This window comes from Odocoileus virginianus, unplaced genomic scaffold (assembly GCF_023699985.2).
Source record: "Odocoileus virginianus isolate 20LAN1187 ecotype Illinois unplaced genomic scaffold, Ovbor_1.2 Unplaced_Scaffold_12, whole genome shotgun sequence".
In the NCBI taxonomy this organism is placed as follows: domain Eukaryota; kingdom Metazoa; phylum Chordata; class Mammalia; order Artiodactyla; family Cervidae; genus Odocoileus; species Odocoileus virginianus.
The window spans coordinates 314,951-335,034 of NW_027224274.1; the positions used below are offsets into that span (position 1 = coordinate 314,951).

Sequence of the window (20,084 nt, forward strand, 5' to 3'; positions counted from 1 at the left end):
AAGAGTGGAGGAAGAAAAGACACTAACCTGACCAGCAGCCCCCAGTGACATTACGTTTTCAGCTCACGCGGGGTCCCACGGGGCCCTGTACAGCCCGGCCTCATCTGCTGGTCCCACTGAGCTGCTTTCTTACGTGTCCTCTAGGTGTCAGCGCACGGGTGGCCTATCTACCTTACAGTAACTTGAAACACTGTAACTTGATCCTTCTGTCTCAAACGCTCCTTTGATCCTGGTCCACCTGGTAAACTCAGTTCAATTCTGATTTCCTCTGTGAACAGACCTTCCCATCCCATTTGCTCCAATTGAAAATTTCTTTCTATGAGTTTCCAGAACACTACGTGCACATTTCTGACACAGACCACACTGTATTCTGGTTGTTCATACATATGCCTGTTTTTTCTCACAGTCTTTGGGTTCTGAAAGAAGGGGTTTATCTTTTTAAATTCAGGACTCTATCTGATATAGGGGCTTCCTACGTGGCACCTGCTTGCCAATACAGGAGACAAAACAGACTTGGGTTCAATAGCTGGGTTGGGAAGACCCCCTGGAGTAGAAAATAGCAACCCACTCCAGTATTCTTGCTTGGAAAATTCCATGGACAAAGGGGCCTTAAGTGTTTAATATAGGTCTATTGACATAATGAGTAAAAATATATGTGGGAATCTCACTATGAACTATCAACTGTGGTCTAGAGAATGAGTTTTTCAATTTACTAATGTTTTTAGCAATGCACCCCTTATTGTTTTAAGAGAGGGCTGTTGTTCAGTTGCCAAGTCCTATCCAACTTTTTGCAACCCATGAACTACAGTATGCCAGGCTCCTTCACTATCTCCCAGAGTTTGCTCAAATTCATGTCCATTGAGTGATGATATCCAACCATCTCATACTCTGCCTCCTCCTTCTCCTCCCACCCTCAATTTTCCCCAGCATCAGAGTTTTTTCCAATGAGTCAGCTCTTCACCTCAGGTGGTCAAAGTATTGGAGTTTCAGCTTCAGCATCAGTCCTTCCAATGAACATTCAGGACTGATTTCCTTTAGGATGGACTGGTTTGATCTCCTTGCAGTCCAAGGGACTCTCAAGAGTCTTTTCCAACATCACAGTTCAAAAGCATCAATTCTTTAGCACTCAGCTTTCTTTATAGTCCAACTCTCACATCCATACATGACTACTGGAAAAACCATAGCTTTGACTAGATGGACCTTTGTTGGCAGAGTAATGTCTCTGCTTTTTAATATGCTGTCTAGGTTGGTCATAGCTTTTCTTCCAAGGAGCAAGCATCTTTTAATTTCATGGCTGCAGTCACCATCTTCAGTGATTTTGGAGCCCAAGAAAATAAAGTCTGTCACTGTTTCCATTGTTTCCCCATCTGTTTGCCATGAAGTGATGGGACTGGATGCCATGATCTTAGTTTTCTGAATGTTGAGTTTTAAGCCAACTTTTTCACTCTCTTTCACTTTCATCAAGAGGCTCTTTAGTTCTTTGCTTTCTGCCATAAGGGTGGTGTCATCTGCATATCTGAGGTTATTGATATTTCTCCCAGCAATCTTGATTTCAGCTTGTGCTTCATCCAGCCTGGCATTTCTCATGATGTACTCTGCATATAAGTTAAATAAGCAGGGTGACAATATACAGCCTTGACGTACTCCTTTCCTGATTTGGAACCATGTCCAGTTCTACCTGTTGATTCTTGGCCTGTATGTAGATTTCTTAGGAGGCAGGTCAAGTGGTCTGGTATTCCCATCTCTGTAAGAATTTTCCACAATTTGTTGTTATCCACAACAGATTTGTGCCTGGAGAATTTCATGGACATAGAAGCCTGACAGGCTACAGTCCATGGGGGGGGGGTCACAAAAATGATGGACACAACTGAGCAACTAACACTTTCACTTTACCTAATGGAGGAAGTAAACTTCCTCCATTGTTGTTGTTATCTCTCCTGGCATTCTTGATTCCAGCTTGTGAGTCATCCAGCCTGGCTTTTTGCATAAGGAACTCTGAATATAAGTTAAATAAACAAGGTGAGATCTCTAGTCTTTCCCATTCTATTGTTTTCCTCTATTTCTCTGCACTGATCACTGAAGAAGGCTTTCTTATCTTTCCTTGCTATTCTTTGGAACTCTGCATTCATATGGGTATATCTTTCCTTTTCTCCTTTGCCTTTAGCTTCTCTTTTCTCAGCTATTTGTAAGACCTCCTCAGACAACCATTTTGCCTTTCTGCATTTCTCTTCTTGGGGATGGTCTTGATCACCACCACCTGTACAATGTCATGAACTTCCGTAAATAGTTGTCAGGCACTCTGTGTATCAGTTCTAATCCCTTGAATCTAGTTCTCACTTTCACTATATAATAGGAAGATATTTGATTTAGGTCATACCTGAATGCTCTAGTGGTTTTCCCTACTTTCTTCAATTTGAGTCTGAATTTGGCAATAAGGAGTTCATGATCTGAGCCACAGTCAGCTCCTGGTCTTGTTTTTGCTGACTGTATAGAGCTTCTCCATCTTTGGCTGCAAAGAATATAATCAGTCTGATTTCAGTATTGACCATCTGGTGATGTCTATGTGTAGAGTCGTCTCTTGTGTTGTTGGAAGAGGGTGTTTGCTATGACCAGTGCATTCTCTTGGCAAACTCTGTTAGCCTTTGCTCTGCTTCATTTTGTACTTGGACAAATCTGCCTGTTACTACAGATATCTGTTGACTTCCTACTTTTGCATTCCAGTCCCCTATAATGAAAAGGACATTTTGGGGTGTTAGTTCTAGAAGGTCATGTAGGTCTTTATAGAACCATTCAACTTAACCTTCTTCAGCATTACTGGTTGGAGCACAGACTTGAATTTCTGTGATACTGAATGGTTTGCCTTGGAAACAAACAGAGATCATCCTGTCATTTTTGAGATTGTATTCAAATACTGCATTTCAGACTCTTTTGTTGACTATGATGGTTACTCCATTTTTTCTAAGGGATTCTTGCCCACGGTAGTAGATATAATGGTCATCTGAGTTAAAGTCACCCATTTTAGTCCATTTTAGTTCACTGATTCCTAAAATGTTGATGTTCACTCTTGCCATCTCCTTTCTGACCACTTCCAATCTGCCTTGATTCATGGGCCCAACATTCCAGGATCCTATGCAATATTGCTCTTTATAGTATCAGACTTTACTTCCATCACCAGTCACATCCACAACTGGATGTTGTTTTTGCTTTGGCTCCGTCTCTTCATTCTTTCTGGGGTTATTTCTCCACTGATCTCCAGTAGCATATTGGGCACCTACCGACCTGGGGAGTTCATCTTTCAGTGTCCTATCTTTTTGCCTTTTCATACTGTTCATGGGGTTCTCAAGGCAAGAAAACTGAAGTGGTTTGCCATTCCCTTCTCCAGTGTTACTTCCTCATTACTGTCGTCCATGAGAGTGGTATCACCTGCGTATCTAAGGTTGTTGTTACTTCTCCTGGCAATCTTGATTCCAGGTTGTGCTTCCTCCAGCCCAGCATTTTACATGATGAACTCTGCATATAGGTTAAATAAGCAAGCCTTGATGTATTCCTTTCCCAATTTTGAACCAGTCAGTTGTTCCATGTCTGGTCTAACTATTGCTTCTTGACCCGCATATTGGTTTCTCTGGAGACAAGTACTAAGTGAGTGTTTTGCTCAGTCATGTCCATCACTTTTGTGACCACTTGGATTATAGCCCACAATGATCCTCTGTCCATGGGATTCTCCAGGCAAGAATACTGGAGTGGGTTGCCATTCCCTTCTCCAGGGTATCTTCCCAACCCAGGATTGAACCTGGGTCTCCTGCACTGCAGGTGGATTCTTTACCATTCAGCCATCAGGAAAGCCCAGCGGCAGGTAAGGTGGTCCATCTCTTTAAGAATTTTCCAACACTTGTTGTGATTCATAACAAACTACAGTTTAGCATAGTTAATGAAGCAGAAGTAAATGTTTTCTTGGAATTCCCTTGCTTTCTCTGTGATCCAACAAATGTTGGCAATTTGATCTCTGATTTCTCTGCCTTTTCTAAATCCAGCTTGTACATCTGGAAGTTCTTGGTTCACATACTGTTGAAGCCTAGCTTGAAGGATTTTGAGCATAACCTTACTAGCATGTGAAATGAGTGCAATTGTGAGGTAGTTTGAACATTTTTTCACATTGCCTTTCTTTGAGATTAGAATGAAGATTGACCTTTTCCAGTCCTGTGGCCACTGCTAAATTTTCCAAATTTGCTTACACCAAGTGCACCACTTTAACAGCATTATCCTATTTTAGGATTTTAAATAGCTGAGTTGGAATTCCATCACCTCCACTAGCTTTGTTTGTAGTGATGCTTCCTAAGGCCCATGTGACTTCACACTCCAGTGTGAAGTCACATGTCTGGGGCTGTAGGTGAGTGACCACATCATTGTGGTTATCTGGGTCATTAAGACTTTTTTGTATAGTTCTGTGTATTCTTGCCACCTTCTTAATATCTTCTGCTTCTGTTAGGTCCTTACTGTTTCTGTTCTTTATTGTGCCCATCCTTACATGAAATGTTCCCTTGATATCTCCAATTTTCTTGAAGAGATCTCTAGTCTTTCCCATTCTGTTGTTTTCCTCTGTATCTCTGCATTGTTCATTTAAGAAGGCCTTTTTATCCCTCCTTGCTGTTCTCTAGAACTCTGCATTCACTTAGGTATATCTTTCCCTTTCTCCCTTGCCTTTCACTTCTGTTTTCTCAAATATTTGTAAAGCCCCCTCAGGCAACCACTTTGCCTTCTTACATTTCCTTTTCTTGGGGATGGTTCTGGTCACTGCTTCCTGTGTGTTACAAACCTCTGTCCATAGTTCTTCAGGCACTCTCCACCAGATCTAATCTCTTGAACTTATTCATCAACTCCATTGTATAATTATAAGGGATTTGATTTAGGTCATACCTGAATGGCCTAGTGATTTTCCCTACTTTCTTCAACTTAAGCCTGAATTTTGCAATAAGGAGCTCATGATCTGAGCCACAGTCAGCTCCAGGTCTTACTTTTGCTGATTGTCAAGAGCTTCTCCATTTTCAGCAGCAAAAAAATATCAATCTGATTTTGCTATAGACCACCTGGTGATGTCCATGTGTAGAGTCTTCTCTTGTGTTGTTGGGAAAAGGTGTCTTTGTGACCAGTGTTCTCTTGACAAAATTCTGTTAGCCTTTGCCTTGTTTCATTTTGTATTGCAAGGTGAAACTTGCATGTTACTCCAGCCCTGACTTCCTACTTTTGCATTCCAATCCCTATGATGAAAAGGACATCTTTTTTTGGTGTTAGTTCTAGAAGGTCTTGTAGGTCTTCACAGAACCATTCAACTTCAGCTTCTTTGGCATTAGTGATTGGGGCATAGACTTGGATTATTGTGATGTTGAATGGTTTGCCTTGGAGACAAACCAAGATCATTCTGTCGTTTTTGAGATTGCACCCAAGTACTGCATTTCAGACTCTTGTTGACTATGATGGCTACTCCATTTCTTCTAAGGGATTCTTGCCCACAGTAGTAGATACAATGGTCATCTGAATTAAATTCACCCATTCCTGTCCATTTTAATTCACTGATTCCTGGGATGTTGGTGTTTATTCTTGCCATCTCCTGCTTGACCAAGTCCAATTTACCTTGATTCATGGACCTAACATTCCTATGCAATATTGTTCTTTATAACATTGGACTTTACTGTCACCACCAGACACATGCACAACTGAGTGACATTTCTGCCTTGGCTCGGCCCCTTCTTTCTTTCTGAAGCTGTTAGTAATTGCCCTCTGCTCCTCCTCTATAGCACCTCCTGACATGGGGGCTCCTCTTCCCATGTCATATCCTTTTGCCTGTTCATACTGTTCTTGCCATTTCCTCCTCCAGTGGACCACGTTTTGTCAGAACTCTTTTTCTCTCTTGGGCAGCTCTCACGGCATGGCTCATAGCTTTATTGAGTTACAGAAGCCCCTTTGCCATGACAAGGCTGAGGTCCATGAAAGGGTAAGAGGTAGCAGTATCAACCTTAGCTGCACTCACCTCCTCACAGAAGCTCAGTAATTTGTTAGTAGCTGACTAATGCAATGGATCCTTATTTTCCTTATAAGAAATACTTGTAAGAAATGTTAAATGAAACCCATAAATGGAAACTCTGGAGTTGAGGAGGAAATACCCAGAGTTTAGCTTTCATATCATACACCTTCCTGCTCCCAATCCTGCAAAAAACCTACAGCTTCTGAGAACTTAATTTCAAGACTACTGATATAACAGCAGCTTCAGAAGCTGAGGAAACCTTAAAATAAAATCATAAAGTAAAGATTCTCTGATCATTTGTTCTGCTACCCATTTGGCTATGATTATGGAGAAAAGTTATAGTAAAACTACTTTCTTAAAAGGACACAAGTTGTTTTTTTCAATTATTATTCTTCATTGCATCAAGCCAAAATAGTCAATCTATTCAACTATAATAAATTTTATCTGTTACTACCAATAATCATCATTCTAATTATCAAAATAGTATTTCAGTTTTTACCTCTCTAGTATTGTGGGCATGTTTTATTCTTTTTTCTTAACATTTGACCTCATTAACTGAATTAACCTGTTTCATGGTACCAAGTAACAAAAACTGAGCTGCTTTGACTGTCCTTAAAACAGCATTTCAGGGGCCTCCCTGATGGCTCAATGACAGACAGTCTGCCTGCCAATGAAGGAGACAGGGGACTGACCTCTGACCTGGGAAGACCCCACATGCCGTGCAGCCACTGACCCTTTGCGCCACGACTATTGAGCCTGCGCTCCAGAGCCCGGGAGCTGCAACTACCGAACAACTGCAGCCACCTCCCACCACCGCTCCCGAAGCCCACACGCCTAGAGCCCAAGCTCTGCAACAAGAGGAGCCGCTGCAGCGAGAAGCCCGCACACCGCAGCTACGGAGCAACTCCCACTGGCTGAGACCAGAGGAAGCCCACACAGCACCGAAGGCACAGCACAACCAAAAACATGTACATACGTAAATAAAGTTACTGAAGCATTTCAGGAACAAAACAAAATACGTTCTATAATAAATATAACAAAAATCTTACTTCATCAGCAAGTTTTCGGTTAAAAATCCTTGATTCTTCTAGTGGTGACCAGATTTTTATGTCATAATCTATGCCAGATGAGGCAAGAACTAGAAAAAATCGTTCACATTAATATAAAGCTTAGAAACATGCCATTAAGTCACGTAAATGTATAATGTATATATGCATGGATGTATATGTTCAGCAAAATTGAGTTAGAATGGACATTGTTCTGATACATTTAACTGTTAACTAAGAAAACTGTTTGGAAGATTTCCTAAAAGTTACCCTATAATACAATTTTAAGACCATCTTGAAATCACTCAAACTTTTTTCCTATTTACTGTTCTTTTATGAGAAACATGGGAATTTCAAATGGAATGCAAGAACAAGTCATTGCTCCTTTGTTCTGGTAAATTAATTCTGATATGTAAATACTAAAAGGCATGGAATTTGGTTAAGCAGGGAAAAGTTCAATCAACTGAAGCTCTTACAGCTTGATAGAACTTAGAAGAACTATTAGGAGAATAAACTCTTTAGTCTACTTCTCTCCGTTTTCTGCCAAAAGCAGGTTGTAAATCTTTTTTGTTTTAAACCCAAGAAGAGCAATACTTGACCCTAGTAGCTGCCTACTAGGATAATTTGGATTATTCTTATATATTTATTCTTAAAACTAGAAAAAAGTTGGAGCTGATTAATCATACTAATGATTTTGAACCCTTGCCTTATTAAAGGTCATCTTACTTGGGTCAAATGGGTGTGGCTGCAGGCAGTTTACCACATGATTATCAGCCTCCAGAAGCATTAAATGCTCAGCAGTGTGACGATCCCAGATGAAGATATGGCCACAGTCAGAACCACTCATTACAAAGTTTGCACCCCAGAAATTGGCTTCTTTTATCTAAGAATTAAGAAAAACAGAAAATTATAAGAGATTTCAAATCAAAGTTATTAAAAAAGATTTTTCTATTCTCAAGTTTAAAAAATTAATTGGCTTAGAAAATAAAAAATTGAAGAGAGTCTTGTCTTCCAGTATATTGACCATGACAGAGATTTATTAGTAGGGATAAAATGGAAGAATATAAAAGTCCTCCATGATGAAGATAGGTATTTTATTTTGTTCAATACTATATTTACAGTGCTTGAAACAGTACCTGGGCACACAGCAGGTGTTGAGTTAATAACTGCTAAATAAATGAATGAGATTTCTGGGTTATGGATAGTATAATGAAAATTTATATATATATAGATGTCACAGAACTTTCCAAAACTGGTTCCATTTTAGCTCTAAAAGATAATAAAAACAATTCATAGGAAAAAATGAATTGTTCCCCCCAGTATTTTGCTTTATGCCAAAAGAACAAATTTACCAACCTTTTTATTAGTTATCAGAAGTTCTCACAATCAAGAAGGAAAGATATAAATACATATTTACTTACATGAAGCAATGAAACAAAGGACATGTTAAGATTATTATGATGGAGTTTTTCAGCAGATGCCCAAAACCATCAAAAATCTTTGTATTTCAGATCAGAATTTTTGAAATCATATTATGAACAGCTGCGACTTTGATATTTTTGGCAAAGCAAAGGAGGGGAGCCAATTTTCTTGTTACTTGGAACTACTATTATATTTATTTGTCTTCTATTTTTTTCCATTCCTATCCCTAGTTATTTCCATCCAAAATTTTAACCATAAAAACACAAGAAATACAAATTGATTGCTTCTATTAATAATGAGTAGTCCTTGTAAAATAAGTAAATTGCTACTACATGGTATCTATAAAAAGAGCTAATTATTTCCTCATCCCAAAGTTACTTTTTGCCTCTACCCTAAAGAAAGGAGATTGAAATCAATTTGGTAGATACTTTTTGAAAACTCAATGAATATATGAGAACACTTTCAGATATGAATGGTTCAGAGTGACAGTTGTTAATCATCTAACAAGATTTTCTCAGTAAATAACTAATATTGCATTAGGTAGACAGACTTCTGGGTTATAAACACTAGAAATGATCTTAGATATCATCTGGTCTGTTTTTATTCATAGATGAGAAAATTAAAGTTTAGAAAGACAAGGTGACTAAAATAAATCTTTGTCAATCTTTAAAAAGTTATAATTGATCTGACTATATTTTGTAATGAACCTGGATTTCATATATCCAAATCTTTCTCTTTACAACCAACAAAAGAAACTAATATGAACTAAAACAAATCTACTACGAAAGTAGATAGCAAGTGTGAGAGAGCAAAAAAGCATCAATGGTTACCTATACAAGCTAACATTTTTAAAGTTCTATAATAGTTCCTCAGTAGGGTAGAGTTTTCTTATAAAAAATAATGCTCTTTCACAACATATTATAGGACAAAAAGAACTATGTTTGGGTAAAGAGATAACTGTGAAGGTGCAATAAATGTTATGTACAGAGATAACTATATAGAATATAGTAGAATCAAACTGGCATGTATAAAAACAATCATTATGGAAAAAAATGCATTCTATGAAACTGCAGTTCTTCGAAACAATGTCATGAGTCTGTGGTACCATTGTCCTGGAGTTGCGATGGCCCTTATAAACCATCTTTACTAGTGGCCTTCTAATGTTCAAAGTATCCAGTTCCTCCATTTCTTTCCTTTCTTTTCTCCGCCTGAAGAACTCCTGAATGCGGGCAACAGCAGAGCGTCTATGAATTACATATTAAAAGAAAAATACAGAAATAAGTATAAAACATTCACGGGCCACTACAGAATGAAAGTGAGCAACATTAAAATCAAGTGAAATCTAGAAATTATTTAAACAGAACATTATCTCAATGAGGCATCCCCAGTCAAAAGCATAAAAAGGCAGACAAAACAGTAAGACTACATCAAACTAGTTGAGTTACTAAAACAAAATGTTTTAGTTGAGAGATCACTTAGAAATTTGGTACTGGTTGAGAGTAAATGAAATAGCATGCGGCACACTATTTAAATGGCTATTTTATAAAAATATAATACAGACAAAATTAATATGCAATTTACTATAAATAAAACAAAACCTAGTCAATATTATTTGTCCTCTCCATATCAGGAAATATAAAGGCATAAAGAGAAACCAAAAAAAGAAACTAAAGGTAACATATAATTGCAGTGGATGTTTTGAGATTTTGTTTAAAGGTGTTCTCAGCAAAGAACAAACTAGTCAAGGAAAGAATATTGATATCTATGAATAAAACAAGGATCTTCTAATAGAATCTATTCTACATGAACTTCATTTTAGAGTACAGAATGGAGCTAATGAGGCTGATTTTTACTCTCCTAAGAACCCAGTTGGGTCACAGAGCTAGAGAGTGAAGAACAATGGACCCTTTTTTTAAGACTGATTTTATTACTAAAAGAAACTTTCCCCAACATCTACTACTAAATAACTGTTAGTTTGAACTTGTTATTTAAAACATTATATTCTGAAGTATAACAGACAAAAATCCAAAATATATCAAGTGTCTACAAATCAGTATGAAATATAAGTACTATAATAGAAAAATAAGGACATGAACAAGGAAATTACAGAAGAAAGAGACTGTTAATAAATAGGCAAAAAGATGCTTAGCCTCACTAATAATAAAACAAATTCATCTTTTGGTATGTCTATCACATTAAAAAATTTTTTACATCTATCAGAGTGGTTAAGAGCACAGGAAAATAGGCACTACTGGTAGGAGTTTGAAGGTTTTATGTATATAAAGAAAAAGCACTCTTTGGCTGTAAATTTTTCACTTAAGTAGAAACATACAGGAAGGTATAAGTCAAAAAGGTGTAGCTCAATGCAATTTTGCAAAATAGGCCCATGTAACCAGCATAAGTATTGAGAAATAGAGAATAAATAGAATTCAGAAGTCTCCCCATTCTCCATTTCCATTATAATGCTGCACTATTCTGACTTTTAACATGATGGGTTAATTTTGCCTGTTTCATTAATTAAACAAAATCATATGATATATTTTGTATCTAGCTTCTTTAGCTCAATATTATATTTGTAAGATTCATCCATGTTACTGTATTTAGCTGTAGTTCATTCATTCTCTTTGCTGTACAATACTACTTTACATAAATACATTATAATTTATGTATCCATACAACTGTTGGTGGACATTGCGTTGTTTACAGGTTTTGATGACAAAAATAGTACCCTGATGAACATATGCACATATTTCTCTTGAGCATATATTTAGAAGTGGATATGCTGGACCACAGTATGTGCATATGATTATCCTTAATAGATACTCTCAAACAACTTTCCAAAGTGGTTACAGCAGTTTATAATCCCACTGGCAGTATATTACTGTTCCAGTACAATATATTTTTGAGGAGAAATTAAATAATATCCGTTAAAACCTAAAACATGTATTTGTTTTGATATAGCGAACTTATCTTTTAATGAATGTATGCTATAAAAAACAAATATGCAAATATGTATTTTCACAATATATATATACACACATACACACATGTATTCACCACACTACTTTGAGAAACACTGGAATAATCTAGGTGTCTTATACCTAGAAAGGATAGGTTAAATAAATTAAGGTACATCTGTACACTGGAATACTTATGTCATTAAATAACACACGTCATTAAAAATGACATAATGATCCATAAGCAAGAATATAGAAAATATCAGCATTATCTTAAAGAATCTATAATATAGGTTAAAAAATAATTCAGAGAGGAAAAATTTATATATACATAGAGAATCTAGAAAAACAGACACTAAACTTAATAACACTTTCTAAAACAATCCTATAACAATTATGTAGTCTTATAAAGTTTTCTTTTTCATAAAATGGTATATTATAAATTCTATGGGCTATTTAGAAAGTGTTTTAAAAATGTTATCCTATGTTACACATATTTAAAAAGGGGGGGGGGCAAAATTTTAAGCTAGACATGATTAGAAACTTCCACAGAGAAAGCTGACATGTTCAGTTTACTCTGATTATCTCTTTCTGATTGGGAAGTGATAAATGGGAAGGGTTGAGAGTTCAAATGCTCTCAAACGAAACAATTAATATGATTAAAGTTCTTTTTTCTAAAAGAAGAAAAAAGGACACTTGATCAGTTAAAAATATGTGAATGGCAAGAAACTGAAAAGAAAAATCTCTTGCTAAGAAAGTTGAGTATCTAGAAATGAATGCAACACTGCAAATCAACTATACTTCAATAAAAAAAAAAAAAGAATAAGTAGAGTATCAGGTAGCAGAAGAAACAGAAATAAACTTGCTGATAAAGCAGAGGCCTTAGGAGCTATAAATGGAAAAAGAAACTGTACAACACAGCAAGAATCAGAACTCAAATCATTTTTAAACAGCAGTGTGGCCAAAATTAAAGCTGAAAGAGTAATGGGAGGATAATAATTAGTGAAGATGGCACCAAACCGTAAGTGTTCGTTTCACTTAAATGTTTGCTCTAGGGACTCCCCTGGTAGTGCACTGGGCAGGAACCAGCCTGCCAATGCAGGGGACAGGGGTAGAGTGCCCGGCCTGGGAGGACCCCACAGGCCACCAGAGCGACTGAGTCCCCACGCCACCACTTCTGATCTGCGCTCAAGAGCGCGCCAGCCACAGCGCCTGAGCCATGCGCCGCAGCTACTGAAGCCACATGCCCTAGGACACACGCCACACAGATTCTGTGCCCGCGCGCTGCAGCTACTGAAGCCACGTGCCCTAGGACACACGCCACACAGATTCTGCGCCCGCGCGCTGCAGCTACTGAAGCCACGTGCCCTAGGACAGCCCTAGGCCACACGCCACACAGATTCTGTGCCCGCGCGCCGCAGCTACTGAAGCCACGTGCCCTAGGACACACGCCACACAGATTCTGCGCCCGCGCGCCGCAGCTACTGAAGCCACATGCCCTAGGCCACACGCCACACAGATTCTGTGCCCGCGCGCCGCAGCTACTGAAGCCACGTGCCCTAGGACACACGCCACACAGATTCTGTGCCCGCGCGCTGCAGCTACTGAAGCCACGTGCCCTAGGCCACACGCCACACAGATTCTGTGCCCGCGCGCCGCAGCTACTGAAGCCACGTGCCCTAGGCCACACGCCACACAGATTCTGTGCCCGCGCGCTGCAGCTACTGAAGCCACGTGCCCTAGGCCACACGCCACACAGATTCTGCGCCCGCGCGCTGCAGCTACTGAAGCCACGTGCCCTAGGCCACACGCCACACAGATTCTGTGCCCGCGCGCCGCAGCTACTGAAGCCACGTGCCCTAGGCCACACGCCACACAGATTCTGCGCCCGCGCGCTGCAGCTACTGAAGCCACGTGCCCTAGGCCACACGCCACACAGATTCTGCGCCCGCGCGCTGCAGCTACTGAAGCCACGTGCCCTAGGCCACACGCCACACAGATTCTGCGCCCGCGCGCTGCAGCTACTGAAGCCACATGCCCTAGGCCACACGCCACACAGATTCTGCGCCCGCGGGCCGCAGCTACTGAAGCCACGTGCCCTAGGCCACACGCCACACAGATTCTGTGCCCGCGCGCTGCATCTACTGAAGCCACGTGCCCTAGGACACACGCCACACAGATTCTGTGCCTGCGCGCTGCATCTACTGAAGCCACGTGCCCTAGGCCACACGCCACACAGATTCTGCGCCCGCGCGCTGCATCTACTGAAGCCACGTGCCCTAGGCCACACGCCACACAGATTCTGCGCCCGCGCGCTGCAGCTACTGAAGCCACGTGCCCTAGGCCACACGCCACACAGATTCTGCGCCCGCGCGCTGCAGCTACTGAAGCCACGTGCCCTAGGCCACACGCCACACAGATTCTGTGCCCGCGCGCTGCAGCTACTGAAGCCACGTGCCCTAGGCCACACGCCACACAGATTCTGCGCCCGCGCGCTGCAGCTACTGAAGCCACGTGCCCTAGGACACACGCCACACAGATTCTGTGCCCGCGCGCTGCATCTACTGAAGCCACGTGCCCTAGGCCACACGCCACACAGATTCTGCGCCCGCGCGCTGCAGCTACTGAAGCCACGTGCCCTAGGACACACTCCACACAGATTCTGCGCCCGCGCGCTGCAGCTACTGAAGCCACGTGCCCTAGGACACACGCCACACAGATTCTGTGCCCGCGCGCTGCAGCTACTGAAGCCACGTGCCCTAGGACACACGCCACACAGATTCTGTGCCCGCGCGCTGCAGCTACTGAAGCCATGTGCCCTAGGACACACGCCACACAGATTCTGTGCCCGCACGCTGCATCTACTGAAGCCACGTGCCCTAGGCCACACGCCACACAGATTCTGTGCCCGCGCGCTGCATCTACTGAAGCCACGTGCCCTAGGCCACACGCCACACAGATTCTGCACCCGCGCGCTGCAGCTACTGAAGCCACGTGCCCTAGGACACACGCCACACAGATTCTGTGCCCGCGCGCTGCATCTACTGAAGCCACGTGCCCTAGGCCACACGCCACACAGATTCTGCGCCCGCGCGATGCAGCTACTGAAGCCACGTGCCCTAGGCCACACGCCACACAGATTCTGCGCCCGCGCGCTGCAGCTACTGAAGCCACGTGCCCTAGGACACACGCCACACAGATTCTGTGCCCGCGCGCTGCAGCTACTGAAGCCACGTGCCCTAGGCCACACGCCACACAGATTCTGCGCCCGCGCGCTGCAGCTACTGAAGCCACGTGCCCTAGGCCACACGCCACACAGATTCTGCGCCCGTGCGCTGCAGCTACTGAAGCCACGTGCCCTAGGCCACACGCCACACAGATTCTGCGCCCGCGCGCTGAAGCTACTGAAGCCTGTGCATCTAGACCCTCTGCTCCGTAACAAGAGAAGTCACCACAATGAAGAAGCCTGCATACTGGAACAAAGGGCAGCCCCTGCTTGCAGCAAATAAAGAAAGTCCTCACACAGCAACGAAGACTGAGTACAACCAAAAAAAATAAAGTGAATTTTTTAAAAGTTTGCTCTACAGTATGGTCTAATTTACTGCTTAATGTTTGTTTGGCTTACCCATCCTGATAAAGAATAATACAGTGCAGCTTGTACTGTACAATTTAGGTCAAAGATTAGGGTACCTACCACTGTAGGAAATGATGTAAAACAGAAAAAAAGCTTAAAGTGCACAAATTTCAACTTAGAAGATAAAAAGTGACAGTAAATGCTATACTTATATATACAATCAGATAATGTCCAACACAGCAAACAGTTCTAAAGAAATGAATAAACTTAGAATGAAAACATTGAAGGAAATTCCCTGGCAGTCTAGTGGTTAGGACTCTACATTTTCACTGTCAAGAGCCTGGGTTCAGTCCCTGCTCAGGAAGCTAATATCCCACATGCTGCATGGTGTATATATATACACACATCACACATACATCACACACATCATACATAACGCATGTGTGCACCACCTATAAAACACAGGCATGTATCAAACAGATGTGCTACATATCTTCCAACCCAGTGGACCAAAAAAATGAAAAAAAAAAAAAAAAAAAAAAAGAAGGATAAAAATCTTCATCCTAAAAATGACAGGAAAGTTAAAAAAAAAGGTATAACAGGAAAATCAGAAGTAAAAAGCTGGAAAGTGAAAAGTGAAAGGTTCTCAGTCATGTCTGACTCTTTGCAACCCCATAGACTATATGTAAGTCCATGGAATTCTCCAGGCCAGAATACTGGAGTGGATAGCCTATTCCTTCTCCAGGGGATCTTCCCAACCCAGGAATTGAACCAGGGTCTCCTGGATTGCAGGCAGATTCTTTACCAACGGAGCTATGAAGGAAGTCCCCCCCACCCCCAAAAAAGTTGGAAAACAAGTCCAAAAATAGCCATGATAATAAGAAACTTAAAAAGACTAAACTGACCAACGGAAAGAAAAAGAAACTGTTTCAGACATACCTAAAGTATGAGAACAAAGCAAGGGTTTCAGGCAAAAGGATATTGTGAGAATAGTAATCAAATGAAAATGGCATAGCTATGTTAATATCAGATAAAAGAGACTATGATAAAAAGTAATGTCAAAGGTAGAAAGAATTACTACATATATAGTAAGTTCAGTTTACCAGGAAGAAATAACAATTTAATATATATATACCAAATAAAAAGCCTCAAACCTTGTTAAAAAAAAGAAAATGACAGAACTACAAGGACATAATGACTTCAATACATCTCTCTCACTATTTTACAAGTCAAGCTACCAAAGCACAGAGATAATTTGAACAGCACAATTAACAGTCTTAATCTAATGCTAAGCCTTAAATCAGAGGTGGCCACAGGTCTGGAAAAAGTCAGTTTTCATTTCAGCCCCAGAGAAAGGCAACGCCAAACAATGTTCAAATTACCATACAATTGCACTCATTTCACATGCTAGCAAGATTATGCTCAAAATCCTTCAAGCTAGGCTTCAGCAGTACGTGAACCAAGAACTTTCAGATGTACAAGCTGGATTTAGAAAAGGCAGAGGAACCAGAGATCAAATTGCCAACATCCACTGGATCATAGAAAAAGCAAGGGAATTCCAAAAACAATCTGCTTCATTGACTACGCTAAAGCCTTTGACTGTGTGGATCACAACAAACTGTGGAAAATTCTGAAGGAGATGGAACACCAGATCACCTTTACCTGTCTCCTGAGAAACCTATATGCAGGACAAGAAACAGCAGTTAGAAATGGACGTGGAACAATGGACTGGTTCAAAATTGGGAAAGGAGTTTGTCAACACGGTATACAGTCACCCTGCTTATCTAAATTACAAGCAGAGTGTATTATGCAAAATGCTGACTCAGCTAGAATCAAGATTACTGGGAGAAATATCAACAACCTCAGATAATGCAGAGGTTAATGCACTCAGATAATGCACTTTAGTGGCAGAAAGTGAAGAGGAACAAGAACCTCTTAATGAAGGTGAAGGAGGAAAGTGAAAAAAGCTGGCTTAAAACTCAACATTCAAAATACGAAGCTCATGGCATTCAGTCCCATGACTTCATGGCAAATAGACTGGGGGGATGTGGAAACAGTGACAAGATTTCGTTTTCTTGGGCTCCAAAATCATTGTGGATGGTGACTGCAGCCATGAAATTAAAAGACACTTGCTCCTTGGAAGAAAAGCTATGATGAACCTAGACAGCATGTTAAAAAGCAGAGACATCACTTGTCGACAAAGATCCAGATAGTCAAAGATACGGTTTTTCCAGCAGTCATGTACAGACATGAGAGTTGGACTATAAAGAAAGCTGAGTGCTGAAGAATTAATGCTTTCAAACTGTGGTGCTGAAGAAGACTCTTGAGAGCTTCTGGACAGCAAAGAGATCCAACCAATCAAACCTGAATATTCATTGGAAGGACTGATGTTGAAGCTGAAGCTCCAATACTTTGACCACCTGATGTGAAGAGCCAACTCACTGGAAAAGACCCTGATGCTGGGAAAGACTGAGGGCAAGAGAAGAAGGGGGCGACAGAGGATGAGATGGTTGGACTCAATGGACACAAGTTTGAGCAAACTCCAGGAGACAGTGAAGGACAGGGAAGCCTGGCATGCTGTAGTCCATGGGTTGCAAAGAGCTGGACACGACACAGCAACTGAACAACATAATGTCATGGTCACATATAAAATTCTACATTAAAAATTAAAGTCACATGCTTTTCAAGCACACATGAAACATTTACAAATTTATCACATAATAGGCCACAAAGCCAGTGTCTATAAATTTCAAAATATAGGTCTAAATCAACCATGTTCTCTGACTGCAAATTAAATGTTAATGAAAAAAAGCTGAATGCTAAATGTATAAAACTAACAAAGTTAGAAAAAGAACCAAAGAGGAATTTTAAATAATAAGGAAGGAAATGATAAAAAAAAAGAAAAAAAGTAGAAATATAAAACAAAGAGGTTAACAAATATGAGAGAAAACAATTCAGTTGTTCAGTCATGTCCGACTCTTTAAGACCCCATGAACTGCAGCATGCCAGGCTTCCCTGTCCATCACCAACTCCCAGAGCTTGCTTAAACTCACATCCATTGAGTTGCTGATGCCATCCAACCATCTCATACTCTGTCGCCCCCTTCTCCTCCTGCCTTCGATCTTTCCGAATATCAGGGACTTTTCCAACGAGTCAGTTCTTTGCATTAGGTGGCCAAATTACTGGAGTTTCAGTTTTGTCCTTCCAATGAAGAGTCAGGACTGATATCATTTAAGGATTGACTGGTTTGATCTCCTTGCAGTCCAAGGGACTCTCAAGAGTCTTCTCCAATACCACAGTTCAAAAGCATCAATTCTTCAGTGCTCAGTTTCTTTATAGTCCAACTCTCACATCCATATATGACTACTGGAAAAATCATAGCTTTGACTAGACAGACCTTTGTTGGCAAAGTAATGTCCCTGCTTTTTAATTTACTATGCTGTGTATCTTGGTCATAGCTTTTCTTTCAAGGAGCAAACATCTTTTAATTTCATGGCTGCAGTCACCATCTGCAGTGATTTTGGAGGCCGAAGAAAATAAAATCTCTCACTGTTTCCATTGTTTCCCCATCTATTTGCCATGAAGTGATGGGACCGGATGCCATGATCTTAGTTTTTGAATGTTGAGTTTTAAGCCAGTTTTTTCACTCTCTTTCACTTTCATCAAGAGACTCTTTAGTTCTTCTTTGCTTCCTGCCATAAGTGTGGTGTCATCTGCATATCTGAGGTTATTGATATTTCTCTCAGCAATCTTGATTCCAGCCTGTGCTTCATCCAGCCTGGCATTTCGCATGATGTATTCTGCATATAAGTTAAATAAGCAGGGTGACAATATACAGCCTTAGGGTGACAATATACAGCCTTGACATACTCCTTTCCTGATTTGGAACCAGTCTGTTGTTCCATGTCCAGTTCTAACTGTTGCTTCTTGACCTGCATACAGATTTCTCAGGAGGCAGGTAAGGTGGTCTGGTATTCTCATCTCTTGAAGAATTTTCCAGTTTGTTGTGATCTACACAGTCAAAGGTCTTTGGCATAATCAATAAAGCAGAAGTATTTTTACCCATTTCTCACCATTGTACATGTATTGAACCATTAGTCTACTAAAAAATGTTAGTCTTCATGAATCAATATTGATGGGGAAATAAGGCTGCAAAATGCCTAAAACACTTTTCCCAAGTACAACCCAAGGAAGACTGTTCGCACTATTCCCAGACATTTTAAACTGCCTAATGGACCATTAGAGGCCTGGTGAATGAATGCTACACAATTTACTCCATTTAACAGACATGTTTTATTTGTGGTCTGTATGTTTTCACAGTGAACCAAAAGCCAGGCTACTGTCTCTTCTGAGGATAATCTTCTTTTGGAAAAGATTATCCCTATCTGGGGAAATTCTTAACTTCACAGTGACTGGCCAGGTGCTTCAAAATGTCTATACTCTTTGGCTAATTTTACAACCTTATTACTGAACCCTCAATCTTCTGGTTTAGTTGAATGCACTACTGGCATTATTAAGATTCAATTGGCAATATTTTTAAAGGCCCTTCAAGTACCCTGGCCAAAAGCATTGCAGCTGGTCCTTCAAAAATCTCAAGTCCACCTCTTGTAACTCATAAACCCTTAGCCTTTGACATAGTCACAAGATGCCCAAAGCACTTGGCTCCTGTTTCTTTTGACCTACAACTGACAAAAGAAGAGATACTCTAATATTTTGAAAGCCTAATTGCTTCTATTGAAAATAATGTTTTGGGAATTCCCTGGCAGCCCAGTGGTTAGGATTCTGTGCTTCCACTGGAAGTGGGCTGGGTATGATCTTTGGTGAGTAAACTAAGATCCTGCAAGCCACACAGCAAGACCAAAAAAGGAAAGTTTTGACAGAGCAAATTTGGGGAAATGAAAACCTGAAGCATGACACCTTGCAACCTGGAAATTCCCTAGAAATTTTGTCTATTAATAAAGGCACTTCCAGGGAATTCTCTGGAGGTCCAGTAGTTAAAACTACACGCTTCAATTGCCAAGGGCACAGGTTTGACTCCTGGTGGAGGGGACTAAGGTCCCACAAGC

At 40.7% G+C, this 20,084-nt stretch overlaps 1 protein-coding gene across 9 annotated transcripts in view; it reads right to left on the reverse strand.

Moving 5' to 3' along the window:
* DCAF6 (DDB1 and CUL4 associated factor 6) overlaps positions 1–20,084 on the reverse strand; it is a 182,885-nt gene that overhangs the window by 9,072 nt on the left and 153,729 nt on the right. For all 9 annotated transcript variants that reach the window (XM_070462724.1, XM_020891867.2, XM_020891869.2 and 6 more), the window contains 3 exons: positions 9,593–9,731; positions 7,792–7,948; positions 7,069–7,157 (listed from right to left, as the gene is read on the reverse strand). In XM_070462724.1, coding sequence (XP_070318825.1) covers positions 7,069–7,157; positions 7,792–7,948; positions 9,593–9,731 — 385 coding nt within the window. The remainder of the gene's footprint in view (positions 1–7,068; positions 7,158–7,791; positions 7,949–9,592; positions 9,732–20,084) is intronic.